Genomic DNA, 25,407 nt, shown 5'->3' with positions numbered 1-25,407 from the left:
AGCATTGAAACTGTATGTACATGTGCGGAGTACTGGTGGCGAGCACTGGAGGGCTATCCAGGGAAGTGGTTCGAAGAAAATTGAGCATGCTCAGGACGGAATGTGGGTAAGTTCTTTGCTCACCATACTTACCCCTTGTATGCATCAATCGGCCGCAGATCACGGCTTGCCTTCTCACCTACAGGTACTCGATAGACATCAAGAAATCACGAGGTGCAGCACCACACTGTGTAGGGCTCGAGGTGCTGGAGATATGATCACGCCGGATGATGGGGGAGATGGACATGAGCTTCTGTGTCATTGGTCTGAGGGTAGCCTGCGTGTGGTCATTTTGTGCCAAAGGGTTGAAAATTGCGTAGCTTCGTTTTCAATGTAACATTATTTTGTGGGCATAATTCACCAGCGAGATGACGAAAAGGACCCGGGTTCGTGCCAGGGCACGGACGAAATCGAGGCGGCGAGTGAGATATCTTGCGACTGAAAGGAATGTTGCGTTGGCGGCGTGCCAACAACTTGAACTTGGAAGTGAGGGGGTGGTGATGCTGACCTCCCAACCTCGCAACTATAAAAGTAGAGCCGTTTCTCTACTGCCAATCTTTTGCTAAATAATAATAATTCTGATCACGCAAAGTCCGAGATTTTGGATTGAAGTACAGATCATGGATACCAATCCCGACCTATCCTCGATTGAACTACCTCGATCCGTTGAAGAAGAGGTAAAACAATTTTTAAATGGAGACCAAAACCAGCCTGCCTTTGATCAAGTAACCCATCTCTTGTATGATGCATTTCCAAAACAGCTCAACGGCCAGTATCTACACGAACACTGGGAACAAGGCAATCTTTTAGTTAATCATATCGTCGCGTTGAACCAACGCTATCTTGATACGTCTTCGTCTCCCCAAATCTCTCCAACTTAAGACTACATCAGTCTGCTTAGCAATTGCGCATGGTGAGTTCTCTTCATTATAATTTGGTTGTGTAAGTTAGTGTTTTGACATAATTAGGTTCCTTTACGAGAAAGGCAATTATGATGAGGCACGAAAAATATTGGTTGGCGGCCTCGACGCGTGCAAGAAGCTGAAGCTAGAGTCTGAATCCGATGAAATCGATGTCATCCACGCCCATATGCTAAATACTAGTGCTATTCTTGATGATTGTGGAGGATATTTTGACTCCCAAATTGAGAAGCTCAAAGAGGTCCTGGAAATCTGGAAACGCGTGCTTGGCGAATATCACGAAGAGATTTCTGGTGTTCTCAATAACTTGTGTCTAGCATACGAAAGCGCTATGCAGTTCCAAACATCATTGGGGGGGCCATACCTGGTGACACTTTACTCGGACATAGTGTCAGTACACAACAACTACAATTCATTCATTACCATTTATTAACCCCGAATTTAGAACCCAGGAGGCTCTTCCAGCGGTTCCGCAGTTTCTGTTGCGGCCGGTTTCACTCCATGGTCTATTGGGGTAGAAAAGATGGATCTGTCCGAACCCCAGCTAGTCGAGCATCACTATTCGCCTTGAAGCCGACAATAGATATGGTTTCGGGTGATGGTGTCTTTAAGCTGACAAATGCCTTTGACAGCCTTGGGGGAATGGCTAAAACAGCACAAGATCTTGCTGCGCTGACTGAGATTCTCTTTCTTACAGTGCCTGGCAGTCCAATGGCCGGAAAGAGCTTAATAGCAGACTTTTCGAGTTCTCTCGATGGACTCCGTCTAGGGTTTGTCGAACCGAATGATTGGATGTTCTCTTCAACGATTCTTGAGCCAGACGAAACGTACCTGCAGCAGCGAGTATGCCCGGCCATCCCTGTCAGACCTCGACCAATTTGGATCACATATTAATAATTTTTAGCGAGACCATTGGAACCACGCAATGAACGAGTTGAATCGCCTGGGAGCGAAGATCATTTGTCCGATTAAGATCAAGAAGACTTCCGAGTACACCTTCGAAGGCAAGAGCAGCTACCAAGTGATTCGTTGTAAGTCTCTCTGTTGAATCAGAAAGCAAGTGGTATGGAATTCATCCTAATTCAATATAGATGGCGGCTGGAAGCGTATCGTAGCCGATTATCTAGATAATTTGGCAGAGAGTAAGGTCCACTCACTCGAAGATATTGTAGAATTCAGCAAACAGAACCCTGACCTGGAGTTTTCTGACGGTAAATAAGTCCCATCTATATGTTTGAAGTAGTTCAAAATCTGACAATTCATTTAGTTTGCCCGAATCAAGACTCTTTGCTTAATGTATTAAAGTACGATATTCCTGCCTCTGTAGTGGATGATGCTGTCAGAGATGTCCGCCAAGCCGCTGGTCCCGAGGGTATAGACCGCGTACTGAAGGAGTATTGCATCGACGCTATCATAGCACCGACTGATAGTGATATCCATAAGCTCGCGTCCTTTTCAGGTATGAACATATGGGGACATGACACCCAAAGTCTCTATGCTCATCTTCAGCGTAGGTTATCCTATGGGCACTATGCCACTAGGCTATCTGCTTCCTATTGGGCGCCCTCATGGGTTAAGCATCTTCACATCCAAATACAATGATTCATTGATACTGAGAATCATGCACGTGTATGGGACAAAGTCATTTACTCGGAAGATACCATCTCAGCTGGAAGCGAATTCAGTCGGAAAGGTCTGTATTTGAGGTCGTAGTTCGTGGGCCTAGATTTAGTATGATCTGTGGAAGTAGTCGGGGTTGTCAACTGACGGGCAAAGATAGCAAATGAACGTCGTTTAGAACCCATATACTCTATGCAAATAGCAATAAATGATACTTTCAGATAAGCACTATTGTGTTAACTAATCAGTCAAACGTTATTATTCAGCTTCTCAGTTGCTTTCTTCCTTTAAAGTCTCTTGTGCGCGGATTTGTAACGATTTAAGTGCTCTTATCCGGAATAGGCCATGTTCCAGGAATTGCCTAAAAGGGCATTAGCTGTCTCGATTATGAGATCATCACACGTTGAATGATGGAACCTACCAAGCTTCTCGCATTATATATCATGCAATTAGAAACGAATGAGTTCTTTTACCGTGAGTAATGACTGTAGCATACAATGCACCGTGCTGCACGTATTTCTAAGCAGCTGTTTGCTGGCGCATTTGGATCCTATTCAACTCGTCTGAGAAGTATTTATATACTATTAGGCCCTCATCCTGGCATCCGCGACAATATTTCCAACAAGTTTCACAGCAGCAGTCAAATACAAAAGCGTTTATTTCACCACACCAACAAATTAGATTGCCACAAGTCTTCCAAAATGGCACCTCAACCACATATCAAGTTATACACAGACTCAACTCCTAATGGAATTAAGATCACCACAGCATTGGAAGAGCTTGGGCTTCCTTATGAGCTAGAGCACCTCGACATCAGCACTCTTCGCCAAAAAGAGCCATGGTATCTTGAGATCAATCCCAATGGTCGCATTCCTGCCATTGTCGACACATTTGACGACGGCCAGTCAATCAGAGTGTTTGAAGGTGGAAGTATCTTGCAATACCTGACTGATCGCTATGATCCCGAACACAAGCTCTCGTTTCCCAAGGGCAGCAGAGAGTACTATGAATGCAACAACTGGCTATTTTTCCAGCATGGAGGTAAGTCCACTAGAACTTTTGTTCTCTCTTCTCCCTCTTGCGTAATCGTAGCATCTGACCAATCGACGAATTGTTGTCGTTATTTAGGCATTGGACCCATGCAAGGCCAGGCATCCCATTTCCTCCGCTATGCGCCTACCAAAATTCAGTATGGAATTGACCGATATGTCACTGAAACAAAGCGGCTTTACAATGTCCTTGACGTTCAACTTTCGAAATCCAAGTCTGGATTTTTAGTCGGAGACCACATTTCAATTGCAGACATCGCGGCCTTGTCTTGGGTGATCTTTGGCCCCTATGTGGACGTTCCCTTGGATCTGTTCCCAAATCTGCAAAAGTGGGAAGCAATGCTGAGCGCAAGACCTGCTATCACTAGAGGATTCCACATCCCCAAGGTATTGGGCATCAAGAGTGATGACCCGGAGGGCGCTGCAAAGTACCAGCAACGTCATGCCGATTGGGTGTTCAAAGGCATGCAGGCTGATCAGCAGGCTTTTGGTCAAAATTAATGGTTATATGGGCAGAATAGATAGAGTCCTCAGATTTCCAATGGACATGTATTAATGACGTATATAATGGTACAAAGTTCTAGCGCAAACTCGCAATTTCTTGCCTTCTTTCTGCTGTTCTTATTAATGGATGCAATTTTACCATACAACATACCCGTCACTTCCGTCTCAGTGGAACCATAGATCTTGGGTAATAGGTTATTGAGCTTAGTTTATGCGCTCTACCTTGGAGGACATCGTAAAAACGGATGTTTGGGGTAGTTTGCCCGCGGACCGCTGCAAAGAAGGCATATGCCGTAGTCGTGCTATGTATCTTCGGGTTTCTTCATGAGCTATTTACCTGCAAGTATTGCCCGAGTTCAATGCCTTCAACTCAAAACCCATTCGTTCAACCTTCGTATTTCTCCCCTATCTCGCCCGGCAGCGCCATTGGAAGAACTGCTTACACGAGCAGAATACGCGCATCTCGGAACCACGCGGGAGCCCCGCATCTCCGCGAGCTAACAAACACATCTTTCCGGTCTTGGAATATACCATGGATGATAAAATTGCCTATTTCGGAAAGAGTAGAAAACAGTAGTGGCTGCAAGTCCTAGGCACGCATGTCAGTAAACATAAGTTCCGTTTTTAATGAAGAGCTTAATTTCAGCTGCTAGTCATACCATTGGAAGTAGATATCATACTAGAGAGACGGAGAGTCTTGCTATTGCAGAAAACAGTTGAAATGTAGCATTTGAAGGTGGGAGATATCTCAAATAGCCAAATCATAGTAATATTCAGAGGGCATCAAGTAGTTACCACCAGCTTTCTCCAGCCATAGCTTCTTCAACAGAGCAACTGAGTCAACATGTTTAGACTTCCAAGATACTCCCTACTGAATGCGTAATCGGTATATCCTTTGAATGATTTGGTGGCGAGTAAGTCCTGTTGGCTATAAGGAGTGAACTCCAGATCATGCTGTATCCTGAAAACAAGATCCGGGTTTGACGTGAAATACCTCCCAAACATTACCCCAATATTTTTGTCTGGATGGCGTTCATCAACAAGTTTTCTGGCTAGTTTTGGGTTATAACCACCTTGTACAAGAATCGGTCCTCTGAAAGCGGTGCACGCAAAATCCAACCATTCATTATCTCGAATGCCATTCCACTCTGCGATATGTGGCTCAGTCAAGTGAATGTAAGCAATCTTCAAATCATCTGCTCTTTTTATAACGTCTGTAAATTGGAGAGCAGCTCTTTCCTTTAGTCTGACGTCCTGGGAAGTGCTCCTTGAGCTCAGGCAAAGTCCAAGACGCTTGATCCCAATTGCATGGGCCACAGCTTTCATAACCTCATGAAGAAATCGAGACCGATTCTCAACGCTACCACCGTACTCGTCGTCACGCTGATTAGTATCTTCCTGAGTAAAAGCGTCGATGAGATCGCCAGTTGCACCAAGAAGCTCCACGCCGTCAAAGCCTGCTTCGGCTGCATTCTTCGCAGCCCGTACGAAATCTTGTACAGTATCCTTGATTTCTTCAATAGTCATAGCCTTTGTCGTAGGGAGATCTGTGTCCAAAGAGATGGTACTAGGGCCTCTGATGATGGTCGCCTCCTTTCCCAGTATTTCGTGTTTCAGTACGCATAGTTGAGCAAAGATATAACTTGCTCTCATGTGGACTTCTTCGACAATCGTTTTCCAAGCAGCTGTCTGTTCGCGTGTAAAAAGTCCTGGTGCATTACGCAAACCAACAGTTCTCTTTGATATGAGATTAGGTTCGGTAATCAGGAGGGTTCCTGGCACAGAGGCTCTCTGGCAGTAATATTCTTTCATGAGATCTGTCGGTACATGCTGATCATCAGCCCGAAACCGACTGACCCCTGCCATTCCAATTCGATTTTTAATTTCGATGTTGCCAATGTTCAAAGGGATTAAAAGGCGGGATTCATCCATTTGTTTCAGCAAGATACTGAAGTAGATATTTCGAGGTGGGTGGAGAGGGGAAGATAGTCACATTAAAATAAACCCAGTTCATTGTTGCCGTCAGTATAAATATTAACAGAAGGGCATCTTAGCTGCATAGCTGAAGAGCCAATAAATAATAATGACACCTGAGAAATATCATGCTTGAACGAGTAGGTAATTGCAATGATATCTAAGTTAGCACTGTACCATGGTGAAGAGGGTGTGGAATTTTCTACATGTGTGTAGGTAACTAGACGTAAGCTGAACTGCGGACCAAGAGCGGACCAGGATATGCATAGTGCAATTCTTTCTGCCAGAACCTTGGGCGGCATATGTTTTTTCTTCGCTTTTCTCTTTTTCATTTCACCAACTTAGACACGGGTTAAGTATATGTGTTTGATGCAATCTGAAGGAAAGTTTACGTTTTATAGCGACATAAGATGCTGAGTAGTCACGGCATTTTTTATTCTTTGGGAAGTTTTCATTTCTTCTAAGATTTGGCATCTAGTCTCTATGTAGATGGTCGCCTCCGGATATGTTCAGTATAGACAGTGAGCAATTTTTGACGATTTCTGACGGTATGGTCACAGCGGCAACTGGATATCCTCGCTACTTTATGTAGTCTGGCTACATATTTTTCATCAAAGAGATCTCTATGATTTAGACAGGTAACCGTCATCAGGCTCATACGTTTCACTTCAAATTGTGAAATTGTCCCTTTGATGAAACAATACCATGCTTTGAAGCGCGCCTTTCGTTTTCTTTCCCACTAACTGTTCAAAAACAATGTTGCTTTCAAAGCTTTGGCTTAGAAGTAAATTAACCGGGTAGGCCCTCTTAGCAGCGCTGACAAGAGTTTACGATCAAGTGATTGCAGGAGCTTATTTGAGCAAGATTTTAGTCATTCAGGATACCTAACTGCGAATGCCTGTTGGTATATTGAATCCTGAGTGATGGCGAGTTCTTGTACATTCCAAGCACTATCTCTCTGCTTGGGCGTCTTCCAACGCCACCCTCTTTACATACATGACTGCATCTGTTGTTTGAAGTATCGGTGTGTTCTTTACATCTGCTACTTATCTAGCGGTTAGCCGGTCATTGAAATGTACAGGATTTTCCCAGTTAGGGAAGAAATGTGCTCGAGGGGCACCTCTTTATACCCGCGATAAAGCCAGTGTTTTACTAACTACATTCAGCAAAGCGTTATATAAGTACCTAAAGCTCTATAATTTCATAGATAAAAAATTATATTTTAAAGTACTCTTAAAAATTTTATCAATTCTATTACTTTTATGCTGTTTATGCTGAAAGCCCCCTGTGTAAGCGGGCGGCTTACGGAGTATAGCGCACTAAACCGGCTATGCGAACCTAGCTGCCTAAAAGAATTGAAACCCGCCGAAGAGCGGTGAAGCTGGGCTGCTCGAAGCTGCCCGAGAGCGTTGGGTGCTTCTTAAAGTTACATGTGCGTGCTGAAACGATATATATTAACGTCATGTTCTGAAGCTCCTGTTTAAGTGATGATAATAATTATCTGGTGTCGCAGAGTACAGTAAGATGCAAGATATATATCAAAATAGGTACATGTAATTTAGTATATAAGCTGATGTACTTTACCAAATTCAGATAAGATTTCTAGAACGCTTTGCTAGATTAAGTTAGTAATAAACGGATATCAAAGGCAGTACCTAAAGAGGTGGTGCCCGTGGTCGAGATATCTCTACAACAGGTTAGACTACATGTATACTTGTGTATGCCGCTTCCACCAATATCTTTAAGAATTACTGAACGATATCAGTACGTCACATTTAACTCTATGCTTTGCAATCAACTTGAGGCTTAAAGTGGATAATAAGTTGTTACAAATATTTGTGGCGTGATTGTCAAGAAAGAATCAGAAAACGCCTCAATGCTACCTTTCCTGGTCAAGCAAGAGAAGCAGGGAGCTACGCAACTGAGGCTCCTCCTGAATCATAATGGCTCTGAAAAGAGCTTTGTCACATTGCCAAGAAACGGACATAAATTGCACAATCATAACGTTGTTCCCAGTAGACTCCCACTAACACAATCCTCGGAGCGACAATATTTAGCTTTAGCAATTCGCAATATTACCATAACATATGACAGGGTGCCATAGTGCCACGATATTTCTATATCCTCATTGCGTAGTGGCTCGTAGCTCATATTTAACATATACACGTATCAGGTCGAATCTTATTTCTTGACAAGCTCCCTATTTCTACGCCAATAGTTTGAATGGCGCAGTGACCACGAGTAATCATCTGCATGGGGCGTTGAGAATCTATCCGGAAAGACTGGGTCAGACTTGATCCCCGATCACTTGTGCTAACACCGAAAGGAATAGATCCAGTAATTTGATTAACAACAAACGATTTTATGCGAGTGTCTCCGCAACCACTAAGTTCCACGAATGCGATGATGTGAGAAAGCTTCTCGCCTAAGGTCTATTACAAATACTTAGATAAATAGCTCTGCATGCCTTGGCTAAATGTGTACATAATATTTCGGGAGATGTACCTAATTCCTTGCCCATTAGCAATCCAGGAAAGGTCTCCGTGGATGAAATAGATGTCAAACAGACCCGCTGACAAATTCTACGTTGGTAATGCTATCTTAAGCGATGCCTACGAAGGATATGTTTCTGCTATAAAGCGGAATCAATTCCACCAATCTTCTCAAATGGATCATACAATATCTAGTACTCAACAACATCTATCTAATCACTCTCAATCGACCATGCCATCAATCGACGCCCTTGTGGTTGGAGCTGGATTCGCCGGAATCTACCAGCTCTATAAGCTCCGGGAGCTTGGACTCTCAGTCAAGTTAATCGACAAGGCTTCCGATGTTGGAGGCACATGGTATTGGAACCGTTATCCCGGCGCCAACAGTGATTCTCTCAGTGAAGTATACAGATACAGCTGGGATAAAGAGGATCTATTGACATATCCATGGCCAAATCACTATGTATCTCAGAAGGAGATTTGGGATTATCTAAAGCATGTGGTCAAGCGTCATGATTTGCGAAAGTACATGCAGTTCAACACTGAATTAGAGTCCGCATCGTTCGACAGCTCTTCATCTTTGTGGACTGCTCAATTGTCCACTGGCGAGACCATCCAGACCAGATACTTGCTCACTGCCTTGGGAACTTGGTCCAAGGTGAACTATCCGGTCATTCCTGGAATCGAGAAATTTGCAGGCGAAAAATATCACACAGGGTACGTCTTTTCTACTAATCAGCTGAAACAAAGGTCTTACAAAAGCTTGCAGAAATTGGCCAAAAGATTATGACTTTAAAGGTAAACGAGTCGGTGTCATCGGAAGTGGCTCAACAGGAGTCCAAGTTACGATTGCCCTTGCCGATGAAGTGAAGGAGCTCATATCCTTCCAACGCTCGCCCCAATACATCGTTCCCAACGGAGATGGGCCCGTCTCAGCTGAATTCAGAGACAACGTCAACAAGAATTACGACGAGATTTGGGACGGTGTTCGTAACAGCTACGCTGCCCACAATGTGCCAGAGAGCACGATACCGGCCATGAGCGTCAGCGCGGAAGAGCGCGAACGTGTCTTCGAATCGCTTTGGCAGCAAGGAAACGGATTTCGATTCATGTTTTCAGCTTTCTCCGACATTGTGATTAGCGAAGAGGCTAATGAAGAAGCTTGCAAATTTATTCGAAAGAAGATTTCTCAGATCGTGGAGGATCCTGTCAAGGCTCGAAAGCTGTCTCCTGATGGATATTATGCTAGACGGCCTATTACTGCGCCCGCCTACTATGAGACGTTCAACAAGAAGCATGTGGATATTGTTGACCTGAGAGAGACACCCATTACGGAAATCACTGAGAAGGGTATTCTCACTAATGAGAAGCTGTACGAGCTGGACGTCATCGTTTTTGCGACTGGCTTCGAGGTTGCCGATGGAAATTACACCACACTCACTATCAATGGTCGCCAGCAATCTCTCAAGGAGCACTGGGCTGAAAAGACGACTTCTTATTTGGGCGTGACCGAAGCAGGATTCCCCAACATGTTCTTGGTCGTAGGACCTCTGTCGCCATTCAACAACTTCCCACCGACAATCGAGACCCAGGTCGACTTTATCACGGGATTGATATCAAAGGCCGAGGCCAAGAGAAAAGAGGAGGCGTCAGATAAGATAGTCCTCATTGAGGCTACCCAGCAAGCTGAGGATGACTACGTGGAAGCGTGTCGCGTGCTTGGAACAAAGAATCTCTTTAGAAAGGAGAAATCGTATATTTTCGGCGCCAATATCGCAGGAAGGAAGCCGAACATTCTTTTCTGGGTTGGAGGCCTGGTTCACTACAGAAAGGCTCTTCAGGACGTGGTGGATGATGGGTATCGTGGATTCACATTTTCGTATTAGATTCGGTTGTCGAGATGGCTTTGTCAGGGGTTTGTAGAAACTTTATAGAGCCAATAGTATCCCTATCTTCCATTTTTACTTAACTGTCCATCACTCTGCTTATCATCACTTTACCAGATTTCTGTCGTCTTCATTGCCGTGTACAATATCCATCTTATATAAGGCGCGTATTACTGGCTAATGTTCAGTACTTGTATACTGTGTGTGATACCAATCATCCATCTCCCCGCCAAAGGCCGAGGTACACCTCCTTCATATTCACAATGAAAACGCCCCAGTAGCACAAAATCCATATGACAGCTCATCACTGTTTTTACTCACAGTGATAAAATGAATGCCACCCTGTAATCTATGATGCCGAGTGCAAAATGCTCGTTGTTCATGTACACCAGACACTGAGTGAAGCAGTGCTATCATGAGGTGAATTACCATGATCCAGAGAACTCAAACAAATATTAAGCTGAACAAATATCCCCTCATGCTATCCGATGTCTTATACCTGATCTATCCATAAAAGCCTCATCCGTTATTCTCAACCCAAACCTCTGCCTCAATGTGTACCAGAACTCGAATCCTCCTCATCTGCCCCTGCAGAAATGCCGGCTGTGTTGACTACGGAGATATTTGCAACGGACTCGGCCATATCATCGATGTTGATACCACCAGCCGAGGGGTGTGGGATTATTGCACCTGGTGGTTTATGAACGGCCCTCCAGAGCTTGTTCTAAATAGCTACATCGTGCCACAATGCAAAGATCTTGCTTGGGAAAACATCAAGACAATAGCAACGGAGATCTGCGATAAGTGTAAAAGAGAATGCCAGTGAATTATATGGAGAGAGCGAGATTTCTCATGGGACCTGTTTCCAGCGACAGACATCTCGCCCCGACGTCTTTTATTTTCGGAATGATCATATTCTCAAGGAGGAGCTATTCCATGGTGTATGAACGGTCAGACCTATGGCAATAAGTTAATTCATATTTGAGACATTGCGATTCTCTTGAAGTGACTCTTGCTCCCGTTTTCTAGACGCAACTAATATGTTGATCCATTCTTATTCGTCTCATCTATGAGCTATAAGACAATAGGCATTTTCGCTCCATTCCCTATTGGTCAGAATCGGCCTAACTCTCAAGATTACCAGATGATGACCAGCTATTCATAAAAAATAATAATCCAGCATCTCGAACGATACTCCGAAGAGTGGATAGCATTTCTGTCTTAAAACTCCATGGACTATATCACATTCCATGGGTTTACTATGGGTATAAGAACATCGGAATTGGCTAAAGCCGCTGACAAATTTTCCTGGTTCTTATTGCCAGAGCCTTATATAGACGCCGCATTACGCGATGACAAATGTGGAAGAGGCGCGATTCATTTCGACTTGGCGATGCAGAATCGGGGAGATCAACCATCCGGCTTAGTTATAGAAACCTTCCAAATGATGCCGCTTCTCCAAATTATTGCTGCTTCAAATCGTGTTTGGCCGTGATTGTAAATAACAGCCCTGGTATAATGCAATGTAGATTACCTAAAAATACCACCTTGTCTGCTTGTCCATGGACAACTATCTTATTTCCGAGGCGGGGCTTGATTCTGTGAATGATCGAGCTCAAGGGAAACAAACAACAGTAAACGCCGGGCAAGGAGTTTCATGGTGTATTCGATAGAGCCTTGACATTTATTTTAACTGCCGAAGCTTTTATAAGTACTCCTTCCATTCTCTACCTTATCCTACCTAATATACATATACAAACTGCTCCCTCTATGATCTCTCACTAATACCAATCTCAAGTCACCATCTCTCAACTCAGCAAGCCAAAGTCGCCATCATGAAGGAACTTTTTATCTATGCGGAGCCCAAGTACGGTGGCGTAATCAAGGAAACAGAAATCCCGTAGGTTATTCTCTAAATCTTGTTCCAAGTCTTCACTGACATGCTACCAGAAAACCAGGGCCAAAGGAGGTTCTCATCAAGGTTGCATTTGCGGGGTTGAATCCCAAAGATTGGAAGGTATGAGAAGACAAATTAACTCATTACTGCTCACTTCATAATATTAACAACTATTTGCACAGGCTACGCGAGGGCTAACTGAACCAGAAGCCTTCAATACTGGAGATGATGTCGCCGGCATTATCGAGGCAGTAGGTTCAGAAGTCTTCGAGTTCAAGAAGGGGGATCGTGTCGCAGGTTTCCATCGGATGCGCCATCCTCACGGCACCTTCGCCGAATATACCGTCGTCAACGCATCCACAACGTTCCACCTACCCCCAAACATCTCTTTCGAATCCGGCGCTGCGTTTCCCCTAGCCTTCATGACAGCCGCCATCGCCTTGTATCAATGCCTGAAACTACCGATTCCAACAACCTTACAAGACCCTGCCGCCGGAAAGACCCCCATCTTGATCTGGGGCGGTGCCACCGCTGTGGGAGCTTTCGCTTTGCAACTCGCCAAGCTGAGCAAAGTCGGTCCCATCATCACCGTCGCCGGCAATGGAATCGACTTCGTCAAATCTCTCAATGCGGCGGACCACATCATCGATTACCGAGAAGGAGATGTAGTCCAGAAGATCATTGACGCCGCAGGACCATCCAAGATTAAGATTGCATTTGACTCAGTTTCCGACTCCGTCAGTTACGAGCCCATCAGTAAGGTGCTCGTTGCATCGGGCGGCGGCGAAATCAACATGGTCGATCCCGTCAAGCCGGGCTGGACATTCCCGGAGGGCGTGAAACTTTCGCGCACAATGGTTGGTTCATCTCACGGCGATACTTGGGGCTTCGTCAACGAGGAGCAAGCAAAGGTGGACCAGGAGTTTGCATATTGGTTCTACAGGTATCTCAGCCACTTGCTGGCAGAGGGCAAAATCAAGCCTCACCCAGTCGAGGTGCTTCCGGACGGCTTGAATAGCGTAGTCGCTGGTATACAGGCACTCTTTGACCGGAAAGTCAGTGCGAAGAAGCTTGTGGCGCGGTAAGTTGAGAATATTAATTGCGTATGACGGACTCGTGTACTAATATCATGATTATAGCATCGGAAACGACTTGTAAATTTACCTTGGCCAGCGAAAATAGTTACTTGGTAGCTCAGAAGTACCTTCTTGCATAATCCAATCCCTTCATAGACAAGATATGAAAAATTACCTTTAAAATCCCAAATCAATCTTCAAGCTATCCAATTGCCCAATAACACTCACAGCCTGACTCTCTCCCTTCTTGACATAGGCACTCTGTGGAGGCCCCAGGTACGTGTACCGCAAATCGCCAAGGTCAAGAATCAACTTCTCTAGACAGACATTCTGGCTCCGGAAGCGGACTTCAATAGTGTGACTGCCCTTCTTCACCGTACCCAAGTTGTGCCCCTTCTTCCAGACACAATCCATGACAGCCCCGGCCCAGCCTCTAGGAACGTCATCAGCGTTCGATTCATCGTCAGTGAGACGGAATGTTTTGATGGGTCCTCCGTCAAAGCGCACGTCGTACTGCATTCTGCTCGTCTTTTCAGTCTCAAGAGTGATATTGAACTGAAGCTCAAGATTAGTATTGTCATGCTGCGAAAAGACATAAATCGGATATCGAAGGAATGGGATGTCATCTGGTTTGCTAAAATCGTAATCAAGGGGTAGAGTGACAGCTCCAGCAATTGGCCGACCTAGAGCAGGATGCAGAATGTATGGTGCCGTAACTACGTTGCCGGCATCGATGGCCAAGTGGCCGCTCTCCTCGACGAATCCTTCAAAATCTGCGGGAACGCGGCTGTTGCGCACAGTCATATGGACCTGCTCGTAACCATCACGAGTACCAATGACTTCAATTATAACTTTGGCGTCAAAATCAGTGGGTACTTCTGACCAGTCAATGGTGATGATGACCCTGATATCGTCGTCTCGAGGGTTCAGATGCCCTTGATATTGAGAAAGCTTGATCCACTTATATTGTGGCCGAGCCTCCCAGGAAAATTCCTTTGTGCCGCGATGGAATACCTCGAAGTAGCGGGTCTGCTCTCCATACGGGGTGATGAAAGGCAGAGTCACTCCAGGCTCAAGGCCGCCTCGGGACGGATGGGTTCTGTCCGAGTCCTCGTTGATGTGGCCGGGATTGATGCCTTCGATACCCTCCACCGCGATACCCATATGGCCAACACTCGGATTCGAGTCTTCTTTCGTCTGTACATAGCAAAGCCCATCAATCATGTTGCGCGACGGTTCAGCGCCAGTATCGCCGTAGCCATAGTGAGGCTGGCGAAGCATCAGGTCCCATTTCCCGTCTGAAATAGAATTGTACTCTTCAAACAAATCATGATCGGCATCCAAGAGTTCGATGCATTTTTTCAGCATGGTGTTGGTCGTGTTTCGGCGCTGCTTGGCAAAAAGCTGATTCGTGTATTGGGCCACGCGCACTTGCGTGAATATGTAAGTGGCCTTGACGGGATGAAGTACGAGCTGGAAAAAAGCAGATTTGTGCTCTTCGTCAATGTGCGAGTAGATGGCTTCGGTTTCTCCCAAGAGTTGTCGCCATCGGGCAATGATGTTGTCAGACTCATGGTATTTCTGGATGACAAAAGTAGATGCATCAATGTGATCTTGTTTTCGAATTGCCACCAGCTTGTTGAAGTCATACCAGGACTTTGCGATCCGACCGGCATACTGTTCACCAAACTCTCGAGTAGCAAGGTGCTCAAAATATTGCGGCAGAGTGGTTGCCGTGATGGAATTAATATCCCAAGCCAAGTCAAAAGCAAAACTCATGGGAACTTCAACAGGCTTCAAGTCTCCGACATTGAAGATCCAAATACGATCGGCACCTCGGTGATGGGCCAATTGGAGCTGATGAAGGGCCTTGCCTAGGGTGTTGCTGTTGATCCACCTGTAGCAGCGCGGATAGCCCGTGTATTGGAAATGATAATAGAAGCCTGAGCCTCCAGATCGCTTGTTCTCTTCTTCTGTTGGAAGACGACGGAGATTGCCAAAGTTATCGTCGCCAAATAAGAGGGTCACGTCATCGGGAATCTTGAGTCCCTTTTCGTAGTATCCTTGAACCTCTTTGTAGAGTGCCATGAGCTGCAAAACGCCGTCTTCCTTGCCGTAATTCTTCTTGATAATATTTCTTTGTACATCAAGTACTTCGGTGAGGATCTTTACAGGATCGCCTCCGGTCATTGGTACATCGCCTTCGCCTCTCATTCCCATCGTAAAGTAGGATTCGTAAGGCACAGCTCTCTCGGCTCCCTCTTCAAAGTACTGCGTGACCTTTTCTTTGTTTGTATCCCAATTCCAGGTGCCTCCTGGTTGAGTAGTAGACCACTCATTCATGGCCCTCTGCATCGGCTCATGGTGAGAAGTGCCCATGACAATACCGTAAGTATCTGCAAGCTCCTGGTTCTTGGGGTCGTCCACGAAAAACGACCGTCCCGGATATGGATATCCCCTCCACATTGCAGGCCACATGAAATTGGCCTTGAGGCGCAAGAGAAGCTCAAAGATGTAATGATACAGGTTGGAATCAAACGTGGGGCCGAATTTCTCGTGTACCCAGCTGTCCATGCCAGGGCACTCATCGTTAATAAAGATGCCACGATATTTGACACTGGGCTCGCCATTGCTTGTGGTTACAGGCAAAGCGTAGATTTGCTGCTGCTTCTTTGGGGGCACATCCGCCCACCAATGCCATCTATTGTTTGGCGGCTTGTCAGAATTCACAAATTTACTCTCAATCTGTGATTTGGGAGGAAGCTTACGGCGATACGCCAATCTGCTCCGAGAGGGAGTAGGTTCCAAAGATGGTTCCTCGCTTGTCGCTCCCAGCAATGACCAGGGCATCATCATAGCCATCAAAGGGCTCGTGTACGACTGTTGTGATCCAAGATTCCCATTTACCTTCAATTTGGCTAGGGTCAATCTTGCCTTGCTCCTTCAGCTGCTGGATCAAGGGCGATTTAGTGAGAGAGCCGATGACGATACATGAACGAGCCGGTGGAGCCGAAGGGCGAGTCTTGACAATTGGATTGCAGCGCTGTCCGGTGACCTTGGTAAAGTCCTGCGAGAGGTTGTTTGCCGCAATATGGACGCCCTCGTAGTCTTGCTCGTCGACAAAGATTTCAGCGCCGACGATGCTGAAACCATCGCCCGGCTCAAAAGTCACTACCTTTTGCTCAAGCATGGCTGTGACTGGCTGCAAGCTCTAGACGAGTGTGATGACGCAAGAACTGGAGACAGCAGAAGAGAGGAATGAAGCTTATTTGTAGCTGGTGAAGCTCTATATGGAACCTGCGTTTGGGGCCAGGTACACCGAGTATCAGCTCATAAACAGCTTCTCTCCGTGACGACGTCACGCGGGCATGGATTGTCGTGTCGGGTAATACGATGGATTTCTCCTCATTTACCGGACGCCACGGGATCGGCTGGAGACCCGATGGGAGGCCGGATATTATATTGACTGGGGCCTGGGCACTCTGATCCACTAGCCAGGGATGGCGATCGAGACGGCGGGAGTCGTGAAAGTGAAGCTTTTGGACCTGTGCTTTGGCTTCTTGCAGATGTTGGGCTTGGATGTCAGTGGCTGTTTTAGTCATCCATGAGTACTATTAAACGTGAACCATCAAGTTCCATGTCTATTGTTTTCCAATTGATCGATGATACAAGTCATTGGAAGTGAGGCCAAGGGATGAGACGTCTTACAGCATCTCCGCAGCCACAAGGCAAGGTTCATCAGCGGTACAACCCCGCGTTTACGGCATCCACACCATCTCGATTCGTCGCTATTTTTGTCACCAACAGGAACGTGCAGTTCCATCACATGCAGTGTTCAATGAACTGCCTTGCATAATAGGAGAATTCAGCTTGGATATGTACAAAAGAGCCTTTATTCATGACCTGGCCATAAAATACTTGCCAGGATATCAGATTCTCTCTTCCCCACCATATAATATGTACACATTGTCTAACATTTGAGCGCAAAGCCTACCCATATGTGTAGTCTCTTCAAGAGATGACGACGCCAAATGTCTAAAATTGCTCGCATTATGTGGATTGGCGCAATAAACCCGCCTCTGAGATTTCGTCGTGTTTGTAATTCTGATCCAGAGAACGTGCCATGAATCACGGGCAGCAAGTCAGCTGGCCAACCGCGATAGATGAAGCAAGGTCGACAATATCATGATGCTGTGTGACCAGCCGCTGCCACCGCAAGGATTTCTTCCTCAAACCCAGGGATATAGTGAACTTCAACACCGCCCTCCTCGAGTAGCTGGCGGCCGGGATTCTTTCCGACAAAAGTCTCGGGCTCTAGAACTCCGACATAGACCTTCTTGATCCACGACTTCTGGCGAAGGATGCGTTCAACGCACGGCAGCTTGCCGCTGAGCCGCTTGAAGCAGGGTTCGACGGTGGTGTAAAGGACATGCGGGCTCTTCATAACAGCTTCTAGTCCCTCCTCGGTGGTGGAATGTTCTTCTGCCAGCTTCAAAAGACAGCACTCCTCGGCATGTGTGTTTCCCTCAAGCTCCAAGGTATAGCCTTCAGCAGAGATGTGGCCGTCTTCCAGCCTCTTCAAGATGGCGCCGACACGGAAGTTTGTCGGCTTTGGCGGAGATTTCTTTGCCAGCTCCAATGCATGTTGCATTGACGTCTTGTGATCTTGGCCCGCTGAGGAATCCATCATGTCCAGGTTGCATTCAACCAATTCGGATGTAGGAATCCAATGCTGCTGGTTGCTTTCAGGTTGATTTTGACAGTGAAAGTTCAAGTTGCAGCGTTCTACAGTATCAGTCAGTATTAGTGAGCTTAGGCCTGCAACCTCCGGATATAGGGCGGCAGTTAGTGGATCCCGGCTGCCGACTCCATTAAGCTTAACGGGTTCCTGAGCGCGTTGCGACGCGTGACCCAGCTAAAGAGCTTCGCTTTTGATCAGCCTACCCTCCTCCGAGACTCTGCACTGCAACGCAAACTTGCAGCGTTCCATCGAGCCTTGAAAATGTCGGACCACGAAGATGTCGTCGACGGCGAGCCGCCCGCAATCGACCCGTATGAGGTCCTGGGGCTCGAGCGCACCGCAACTGCTGACCAGGTCAAGAGCGCATACCGCAAGGCAGCGCTCAAGAATCATCCAGGTGGGTTGCTTAGAGAGAGGTCTGGAGGCGTCGTCACTTGCCATTGCTAACATTGAACGCTACAGACAAGGTTTCCGAGTCTGAAAAAGAAAAAGCTCATGAGACCTTCCAGAGCATCGCATTCGCCTACGCCGTCCTGTCAGACCCCGCGCGACGAAAGCGATACGACACCACTGGATCAACATCCGAGTCCATTGTCGACTCGGAGGGCTTCGACTGGAGCGAATACTACCGGGAGCAATACAAGGATGCCATCTCCGAAGATGCCATCAAGAAGTTTGCCGCGAAGTACAAGCGCTCCGACGAAGAGAAGGATGACCTCCTCATTGCCTACGAAGAGTGCGAAGGCGACATGGACCAGGTGTACGAACGAGTAATGCTTAGCGACGTTGTTGAGGACGACGAGCGGTTTCGCAAGATCATCGACGAAGCAATTGAGACGGGTGATGTCCCCAGCTTCCCAGCCTACAAGAAGGAAAACAAGCGAAAGCGCGCCGCTCGTGCCAAGGCGGCAAAGGCCGAGGAAGCAGAAGCAGAGGAGCTGGCCAAGGAGCTTGGTGTTCACGACAAAATCTTTGGCGGCAAGACAAAGGGCAAGAAAGGCAAGGGGAGCTCAGAAGACGACTTAGCAGCTCTGATTCAGAAGCGGCAGCAAGACCGCGCAGGGGACTTCTTCAGCCACCTGGAGGAAAAGTACGGCGCAAAGAGCGCTGCGGGGAAGAAGGGCAAGGGAAAGAAGCGCGCTGTGGATGAAGATGAAGAGGAACCTTCAGAGGAGGCGTTCCAAGCAGCTGCAGCAAGGCTTAAGAAGGCCAAGGCTTCTACAAAGGACGAGAAACCTGCTTCAAGCACGGGTCGCCGATCGACGAGGTCTCGCCGGTAGAGCCAATGGAGCGTATGATATTGAGAGTATGGGATATAGGCTAGGCTGTTTTATTTCACAGGGCAAGGGGAAAAGGATTCGGGATTTGGGATTACGGCGTCGCATTACGCAGCACATGGTATTCGGAAACATTTTTTGTATTTTACAGCCTCAGTCGGGCGCTGAGTGTGCCTGGGTAGATTTTCTATACAAGTATTGGTCGATAACGTAAATTAAATACATCGATGATGATTCGTATCATCTAGCACTGATGTTTAGAAGTCATGGAATGGAGTTCACATGTGCAGCTTACAAGGCTGCAAGCTTCCGTGAGCTAGCGGGGCTTGGAGTGACGCGCCACGGCAACGAATGGCCTTTCCCACGACGCATCTGCTCCAACCCTGGATTTTCTTCTCCTTCAACGGCGTACCAGACGATGAGCGCAAAGCCAATTGCGCGGGTACGGGTGCATGCGCTTGATTCGCCAGTGAATCAAGGCATCAGGACGCGCATTCCATGACCGAGGCTACCAAAGCTGCTCTTTATCCGCGATACTGCTTCCACCTATCGCCTACCGTGAATACCTGGTGTCTGCTACGAGCTGCCGACATTCACGCCTTAGATCAACATGCTGGCTTTGAAGGTACGCATCCAAAGGTGTCAATCTGAATTACGGCAGTTGAAACTTACAGTGGTTATAGGAGAAAACTTCTTCTTCTACAGAAACCTCCCGATAAAATGGGTGCGAGTGGTTGGCATCGTCGTCGCCATCGAGCAATTCTTCAACCGGCGGCTTTATACCATTGATGATAGCAGCGGTAGAAATATTATTGCTGTGACTACCCCGCCAGCTCCCGCAAAGGCAAAGAACGAATCGACCGCTGGCGAACAACGGACGGACAAGGGTGCAGATGCACAAGAAGCCGATCCTTATGCAGATATCGATGTTGGCGCAGTGGTGGACGTGAAAGGCAGTGTATCGTCGTTCCGCAACGAGCACCAGATCAATATCGAGAGAATGGCCGTTGTGAAGAGCACGGCTCAAGAGGTAGTGCTCTGGGAAAAGCGTACAAGATTTCGTCGCGAGGTCTTGAACGTGCCTTGGGTGCTCCGGGACAAGGACGTACGCCGATGCCGTCGAGACGCAGAGCGATCAGAAGCTGAGGCCGAGAAGAAGAAAGCGAAGAAGCAAAGCAAGGCCAAAGAAGCTAGATCAGGGATTACGAAGCTACCTACAAGAGATTCAAGGAGCAAAATCTCGCGTGACGATAGCGTGACCAAGACAGTACAGAAGATCATTCGGGAAGGCGCAGCAACGGGGAAATATAATGCTCTTGGGTTATAGCATAGCATAGGATTGGATATGGTTGGAAAGTAATGTGTATTCCGTGATACAAACCAAATAAATTATGGAATTCCAGCAGTAACACTCGTGCAGCGTCACCAATCCCCGAACGCACATCATGAGCACGCCAATGCAACGATACCTCATCATATCTCACCATGCAATCAGCAAAAAAAGGCAAGCAAATGGCACCAATCCAAACAATTCAAAGCGACACGACACCATCACACGGGCTCAATTGCAATTGCCATCCTCCCGCTCATGCAGCCGCCAAGCTCCCAAGGTTATGTAGCTGCTCCACAACAACGGTCATCGATTTATTTTCCCCTCAAACAACGCATGGTTTGTTTGTTTACTCAAAAGTCTCAAGCCAGCTCATACCAGCGCCGGGGCAACACCAAACACCATAACAGCCCGGCTCAGCTCCTGTCTAGGCCTAAACAACCAATTCCACCAAAAAGGGCGAGACTCTCAAACTTTACAGAGGAAAGACAAACGGTGGCCCGTGACCCACCTGCGGACGTTTTCCAGCACACGCTCAAAGAGGGTAGCACAAAGTTCAATACTGGGATAGAGCTTCTTTATTAGTAGCTATCACCAGGCTACCTATACTTATGCCCAGTGGCAGCTGACAAGACGATCATAGGCGAAAGCAACAGAGGCGTAATCGGAAGGGCTTCTCCTCTTGAGTCCCTCTTGCCAAACTCGGCTCGGCCTTTGTAGGGTAGAGGATACCAAATATTCTAAAGACGCGAGCTGTCTTTCTTAACTCTTTAGCATTCGCAGATTCGTACCTCATATCAGCACCTCTTTTCTTCCTACAAGCTCCTATTCAGCATCACTGTACATTTGCCATTTTTGGTTTATCTTCATCCTTTGTCGATCTGTTGACCTTCTGTGATATCTCCCTCCTGTACCACAATCACCATCGTTATTGCTTCATCCGTACCGCCGACAATCTCTGAGGCCAGCACTTCAGCTCCGAATCGTCAGACAGGTATGTTCCAAGATAACAAACCACCACTGATTGTCTCTTCTCCTTTGTGGCCGGTCTGCATTCCAAGCTCCCTGGGAATTTGGAGTCATGCATGGTTGTGAATCAAGTCCCCCACAAAACATCTTCTGGGCACCCATTCCTCTGGGACTATGGATATTTTAATTCCACGTTGGAGACACCTCTTGGTTCTGATAATATGTCTCTCTCGGACATCTAAAGATCTTTGCTTGGGAGCATCAAGTTAAAAACACACCTTGCACCATGTATACATGGATATTTTCAAATCTTCACCAATATCATGGCTTTATATCGTTTCATATCATGGATTTGTTGGCTGATACTCGCTCAAGAGACTCTAGGTCTACCCGGTCTGGATACTGGTCAAGCCCGCTTTGTCACCTCGGGAAAGACCGTTAAATCGAAGCGCCCGATTAGGACTCGGTTGCATTCTCCCTTTAGAAACTTCTTGTTGAATGAGACGTTGGCTTCTAGCACGACAGTCTCAAAGTCTACACGCACTGAGTCTTCCACTCGTACTCAGAATAGCTTCACGACGACAGTTACTGTAACTGCGAGCTCTCTGCCAATTAAAACACGAACATCACTCCAATCGCATACCAGTCAACTAAGCACAAGCGAAAGCAACGTTTCCCGTGGCTCAACTAGATTGCCTCAAGTGCCAGCTGCAGAGACCACGGTCAGATTCAACACACGGATAGCCAATATGGAGGCCGCTACCGCTGAAGAAGAAAGCACCATGGTATCAAAGAACATTTTCGCGGAGCCCATCGGCGTCGACTTGCCTCCCTCCCAAATCCCCACTCGAAAGGACCACCCTGTTCCCCGAAAGGGCATTTGGGAGAATGCGCCGCTTCAGACAAACAAGTTCTACTCCAACTTCTTTTTGGACGACCAGAGATGTCCGACATTTACTTTTCCCTACTCGCTGGCCTGGGCTGGAGGAAAAGGCATAACGGCCAGCTGGGGCATGGCATGTTCTCACACCGAGGCTAGCCAAAGGGTTTTTGGTAAAGAGAAGTTTAACGGTGCTTCGTCTTTCTACCTCAACCCGGTGGGCATCCATTCCCTGGTTCTTTCAGCCAAGGAGCTTGGAAAAGAAACGATTCTTTCCATTGACAGCATGACAGCTTTCTCGGCGCGGGTTCACCTGAGCAGAGACGACAATTCTCCACCCGCTATATCGTTTCCCCTGGTGCAAGGAATGGCATACATTACGGCACAGTATAGCGGATCGACCCCCGTCATTCAAACTGGTGTATTCTTCAAGACTATGACTCGGGTAACACGAGAACTCAAGCATGGCGTAGCCAAATTCACGTTTCATCTCGAGGATGGAGCCACTTGGCTGATGTATGCTTGGGCGACGAAAGGGGATCCGCTGGACCTCAGGGTTATCAACAATGGACTAGCTGAATCGAAGAAGCCGTTTCATGGCATCATTCAGGTCTGCAAGTGTCCGAAGAGCCAGGATGCCGAGGATATCTTGGATGATGGCGCCGGCATCTGGCCCGTCACGCTCGAATTGACAGGTACGGCTCGCGGTTATGAAGGCAGCTACTCGTTCAATTTCGAGATAGACGGGCATCAGACTGGCAACCTCTATATGTACGCTCTCCCTCACCATATCGATTCGTTTGATCAGGAGACAAAGAGGCGTATACAACGGGAAGCGCAACTGCAATCTACTACGAAGGGCCTTGCCACTTTGGTCAAAGGGAATCGATGGACTATGATTGAGCCCAAGATGCCGGTGGACATGACGTTTGCTCCCTGGGACCCCGAAAGAGGAAACATGGAGAAGCTATCAAGTCATGCGAAGAGCATTATCCACGCGGCAGCCGCAAAGGAAATCGCACAAAATATGATTGCGCAGAGCAATCTAGACTCCATGTACTTTAGCGGAAAGGTATATATCTTTGATGATTTCTCGTCTCTCTCGCTGTGGTATGGAAATTCAACTGACAAACTGCTCTCTAGGCCTTGGCCAAGTTTGCAACCATTCTTTACGTGGTCAGATGGATGCTAGGGGACGATGCCTTAGCACAAACTGGCTTGGGTCAGCTCAAGGCGGCGTTTGGCACGTTTGCGGCCAACAAACAAAAGTTTCCTCTTGTGTACGAATGTAAGTAGAGTGTTGCTGCTTGTTATTGCTGACTTCGTTTCAAGGCCATTGTGAGATGCTAACTCTACGACTTGCAGCTGCCTGGGGTGGTATCGTGTCGTCGGCAAGCTACGTTACCGGAAACTCCGGTGCTGACTTTGGAAACACGTACTACAATGACCATCACTTCCACTACGGCTATCATATCCTCGCTGGCGCAATCATTGGCCATCTCGATTCGAATTGGCTGCAGCAGAACAAGGACTATATCAATGCGCTGGTTCGAGATGTGGCTAATCCTAGTGCCAAGGACAAGCTGTTTCCCATGTGGCGGAACTTTGACTGGTACCACGGCCACAGTTGGGCACATGGTCTCTATGCCGCTATGGATGGCAAGGTGAATTGTACTCTCAAGACGGCATGACTTCTCGATAGCTAACGACCAGTAGGACCAAGAATCGAGCTCTGAGGACATGATGCATGCATATGCCATCAAGATGTGGGGCAAGGTCAGCAGGAATGCCGATTTAGAGGCAAGGTAAGAGACAAGAGTCCTCATGCTCATGCTCTGGTGATGTCCGCGTCTTCTGCTTGTTTCTTGCTTTCATCGTTTACTCGCTTGCCCCTTTAAAATCCGAGAAATTCAAAATAGCTGATGCCAAGAATGTAATAGGGGTAATCTGCAGCTCTCCATCATTGCCCGTAGCCTGCAGAATTATTACCTGTACAAAAGCGACAACGAGGTACAGCCGAAGCAGTTTATTGGCAACAAGGTCGCGGGCATCCTGTTCGAGAACAAGGTGGACCACACGACGTATTTTGATCCAAACATCGAGGCAATTCAGGGGATCCACATGATTCCTATTCTACCCTCGACACCGTTTGTGAGGGTCAAGGAGTTTGTACAGGAAGAATGGGATGCCTTTTTCAGCGATGGGCGGATCGACGACATTGGCAATGCTTGGAAGGGCATCATTTGGGCCAGCTATGCGTCGGTTGAGCCAAGGAAGGCTTGGGAATTCTTTAGCTCACGCTCATTTAGCCCCCAGTGGCTGGATGGCGGAGCATCGCTGACGTGGTTTATGGCTTATTCTGCCGGTAAGTTCTAGGGTGTCTCTAATCTGTCAGAGCTGGGAATCCGATGCTAACAGGCAGCAACAGCGCTTGGGGAAATATGATGAGCAAGGAGAGAATGGCCTCTGATCTTTTGCTACTTGGCAACTGGCGGTTGGAGGCTTAGGAAGCAAGCGTGGCAAGCTAAACGTTGAAGCGATCCTTTAGATCGTCTTGGCTGCTTCCGGTGGGATGGGGCCGGGGCGGCGTATTTTGTCGATGCGTATCTTGCCGTACCTTTGCCGATGCGGGAAGTTGATGCGGGAAGGGATGCGAGGCTGAGCATGTCGGCGGCAGGACAGATGCGGCATTCGAGGGCGAAATTGACTTTGCGGGCGGGATTCTGAGCAGAGGCGCGGTGGCATTGTCAATT

General features: G+C 47.2%; 10 protein-coding genes across 10 annotated transcripts; 7 read left to right on the top strand and 3 right to left on the bottom strand.

Moving 5' to 3' along the window:
• Positions 1–659: 659 nt before the first annotated feature.
• Positions 660–2,664, top strand: T069G_02558 (uncharacterized protein; the record flags this gene model as incomplete). The annotated part of the gene is made up of 8 exons (XM_056169768.1): positions 660–778; positions 1,008–1,349; positions 1,405–1,473; positions 1,592–1,802; positions 1,864–1,990; positions 2,051–2,170; positions 2,227–2,418; positions 2,474–2,664. 8 exons carry the CDS (start codon positions 660–662, stop codon positions 2,662–2,664), a joined length of 1,371 nt encoding a protein of 456 aa, XP_056030660.1.
• Positions 2,665–3,280: 616 nt separating this feature from the next.
• Positions 3,281–4,129, top strand: T069G_02557 (uncharacterized protein; the record flags this gene model as incomplete). Its single annotated transcript, XM_056169767.1, has 4 exons — positions 3,281–3,620; positions 3,708–3,768; positions 3,882–3,957; positions 4,016–4,129. 4 exons carry the CDS (start codon positions 3,281–3,283, stop codon positions 4,127–4,129), a joined length of 591 nt encoding a protein of 196 aa, XP_056030659.1.
• Positions 4,130–4,954: 825 nt separating this feature from the next.
• T069G_02556 (NADH:flavin oxidoreductase / NADH oxidase family domain-containing protein) lies at positions 4,955–5,944 on the bottom strand (the record flags this gene model as incomplete). Its single annotated transcript, XM_056169766.1, has 1 exon — positions 4,955–5,944. The coding sequence occupies one exon, from the start codon at positions 5,942–5,944 to the stop codon at positions 4,955–4,957; it is 990 nt and encodes a 329-aa protein (XP_056030658.1).
• Positions 5,945–8,830: 2,886 nt separating this feature from the next.
• Positions 8,831–10,484, top strand: T069G_02555 (flavin-binding monooxygenase-like domain-containing protein; the record flags this gene model as incomplete). Its single annotated transcript, XM_056169765.1, has 3 exons — positions 8,831–9,315; positions 9,368–9,663; positions 9,718–10,484. 3 exons carry the CDS (start codon positions 8,831–8,833, stop codon positions 10,482–10,484), a joined length of 1,548 nt encoding a protein of 515 aa, XP_056030657.1.
• Positions 10,485–12,319: 1,835 nt separating this feature from the next.
• T069G_02554 (alcohol dehydrogenase groES-like domain-containing protein) lies at positions 12,320–13,539 on the top strand (the record flags this gene model as incomplete). Its single annotated transcript, XM_056169764.1, has 5 exons — positions 12,320–12,384; positions 12,435–12,501; positions 12,564–13,282; positions 13,325–13,462; positions 13,521–13,539. The coding sequence occupies 5 exons, from the start codon at positions 12,320–12,322 to the stop codon at positions 13,537–13,539; spliced, it is 1,008 nt and encodes a 335-aa protein (XP_056030656.1).
• A 95-nt stretch (positions 13,540–13,634) lies between these two features.
• T069G_02553 (glycosyl hydrolase family protein) lies at positions 13,635–16,647 on the bottom strand (the record flags this gene model as incomplete). Its single annotated transcript, XM_056169763.1, has 3 exons — positions 13,635–14,861; positions 14,928–16,158; positions 16,226–16,647. 3 exons carry the CDS (start codon positions 16,645–16,647, stop codon positions 13,635–13,637), a joined length of 2,880 nt encoding a protein of 959 aa, XP_056030655.1.
• Positions 16,648–17,640: 993 nt separating this feature from the next.
• T069G_02552 (cytidine and deoxycytidylate deaminase zinc-binding region domain-containing protein) lies at positions 17,641–18,144 on the bottom strand (the record flags this gene model as incomplete). The annotated part of the gene is made up of 1 exon (XM_056169762.1): positions 17,641–18,144. The coding sequence occupies one exon, from the start codon at positions 18,142–18,144 to the stop codon at positions 17,641–17,643; it is 504 nt and encodes a 167-aa protein (XP_056030654.1).
• Positions 18,145–18,459: 315 nt separating this feature from the next.
• Positions 18,460–19,478, top strand: T069G_02551 (dnaJ domain-containing protein; the record flags this gene model as incomplete). The annotated part of the gene is made up of 2 exons (XM_056169761.1): positions 18,460–18,595; positions 18,661–19,478. 2 exons carry the CDS (start codon positions 18,460–18,462, stop codon positions 19,476–19,478), a joined length of 954 nt encoding a protein of 317 aa, XP_056030653.1.
• A 495-nt stretch (positions 19,479–19,973) lies between these two features.
• On the top strand, positions 19,974–20,802 carry T069G_02550 (telomere regulation protein stn1 domain-containing protein; the record flags this gene model as incomplete). Its single annotated transcript, XM_056169760.1, has 2 exons — positions 19,974–20,100; positions 20,159–20,802. 2 exons carry the CDS (start codon positions 19,974–19,976, stop codon positions 20,800–20,802), a joined length of 771 nt encoding a protein of 256 aa, XP_056030652.1.
• Positions 20,803–22,523: 1,721 nt separating this feature from the next.
• T069G_02549 (glycosyl hydrolase family 81 domain-containing protein) lies at positions 22,524–25,161 on the top strand (the record flags this gene model as incomplete). The annotated part of the gene is made up of 6 exons (XM_056169759.1): positions 22,524–23,726; positions 23,798–23,942; positions 24,020–24,318; positions 24,371–24,459; positions 24,595–25,019; positions 25,073–25,161. The coding sequence occupies 6 exons, from the start codon at positions 22,524–22,526 to the stop codon at positions 25,159–25,161; spliced, it is 2,250 nt and encodes a 749-aa protein (XP_056030651.1).
• Positions 25,162–25,407: the final 246 nt, after the last annotated feature.

The sequence above is a fragment of the Trichoderma breve genome, chromosome 2, assembly GCF_028502605.1.
Source record: "Trichoderma breve strain T069 chromosome 2, whole genome shotgun sequence".
Taxonomy (NCBI): Eukaryota; Fungi; Ascomycota; class Sordariomycetes; order Hypocreales; family Hypocreaceae; genus Trichoderma; species Trichoderma breve.
Note: the sequence above shows the minus strand (reverse complement) of the source record. Positions and strands in the feature narration are given on the sequence as shown.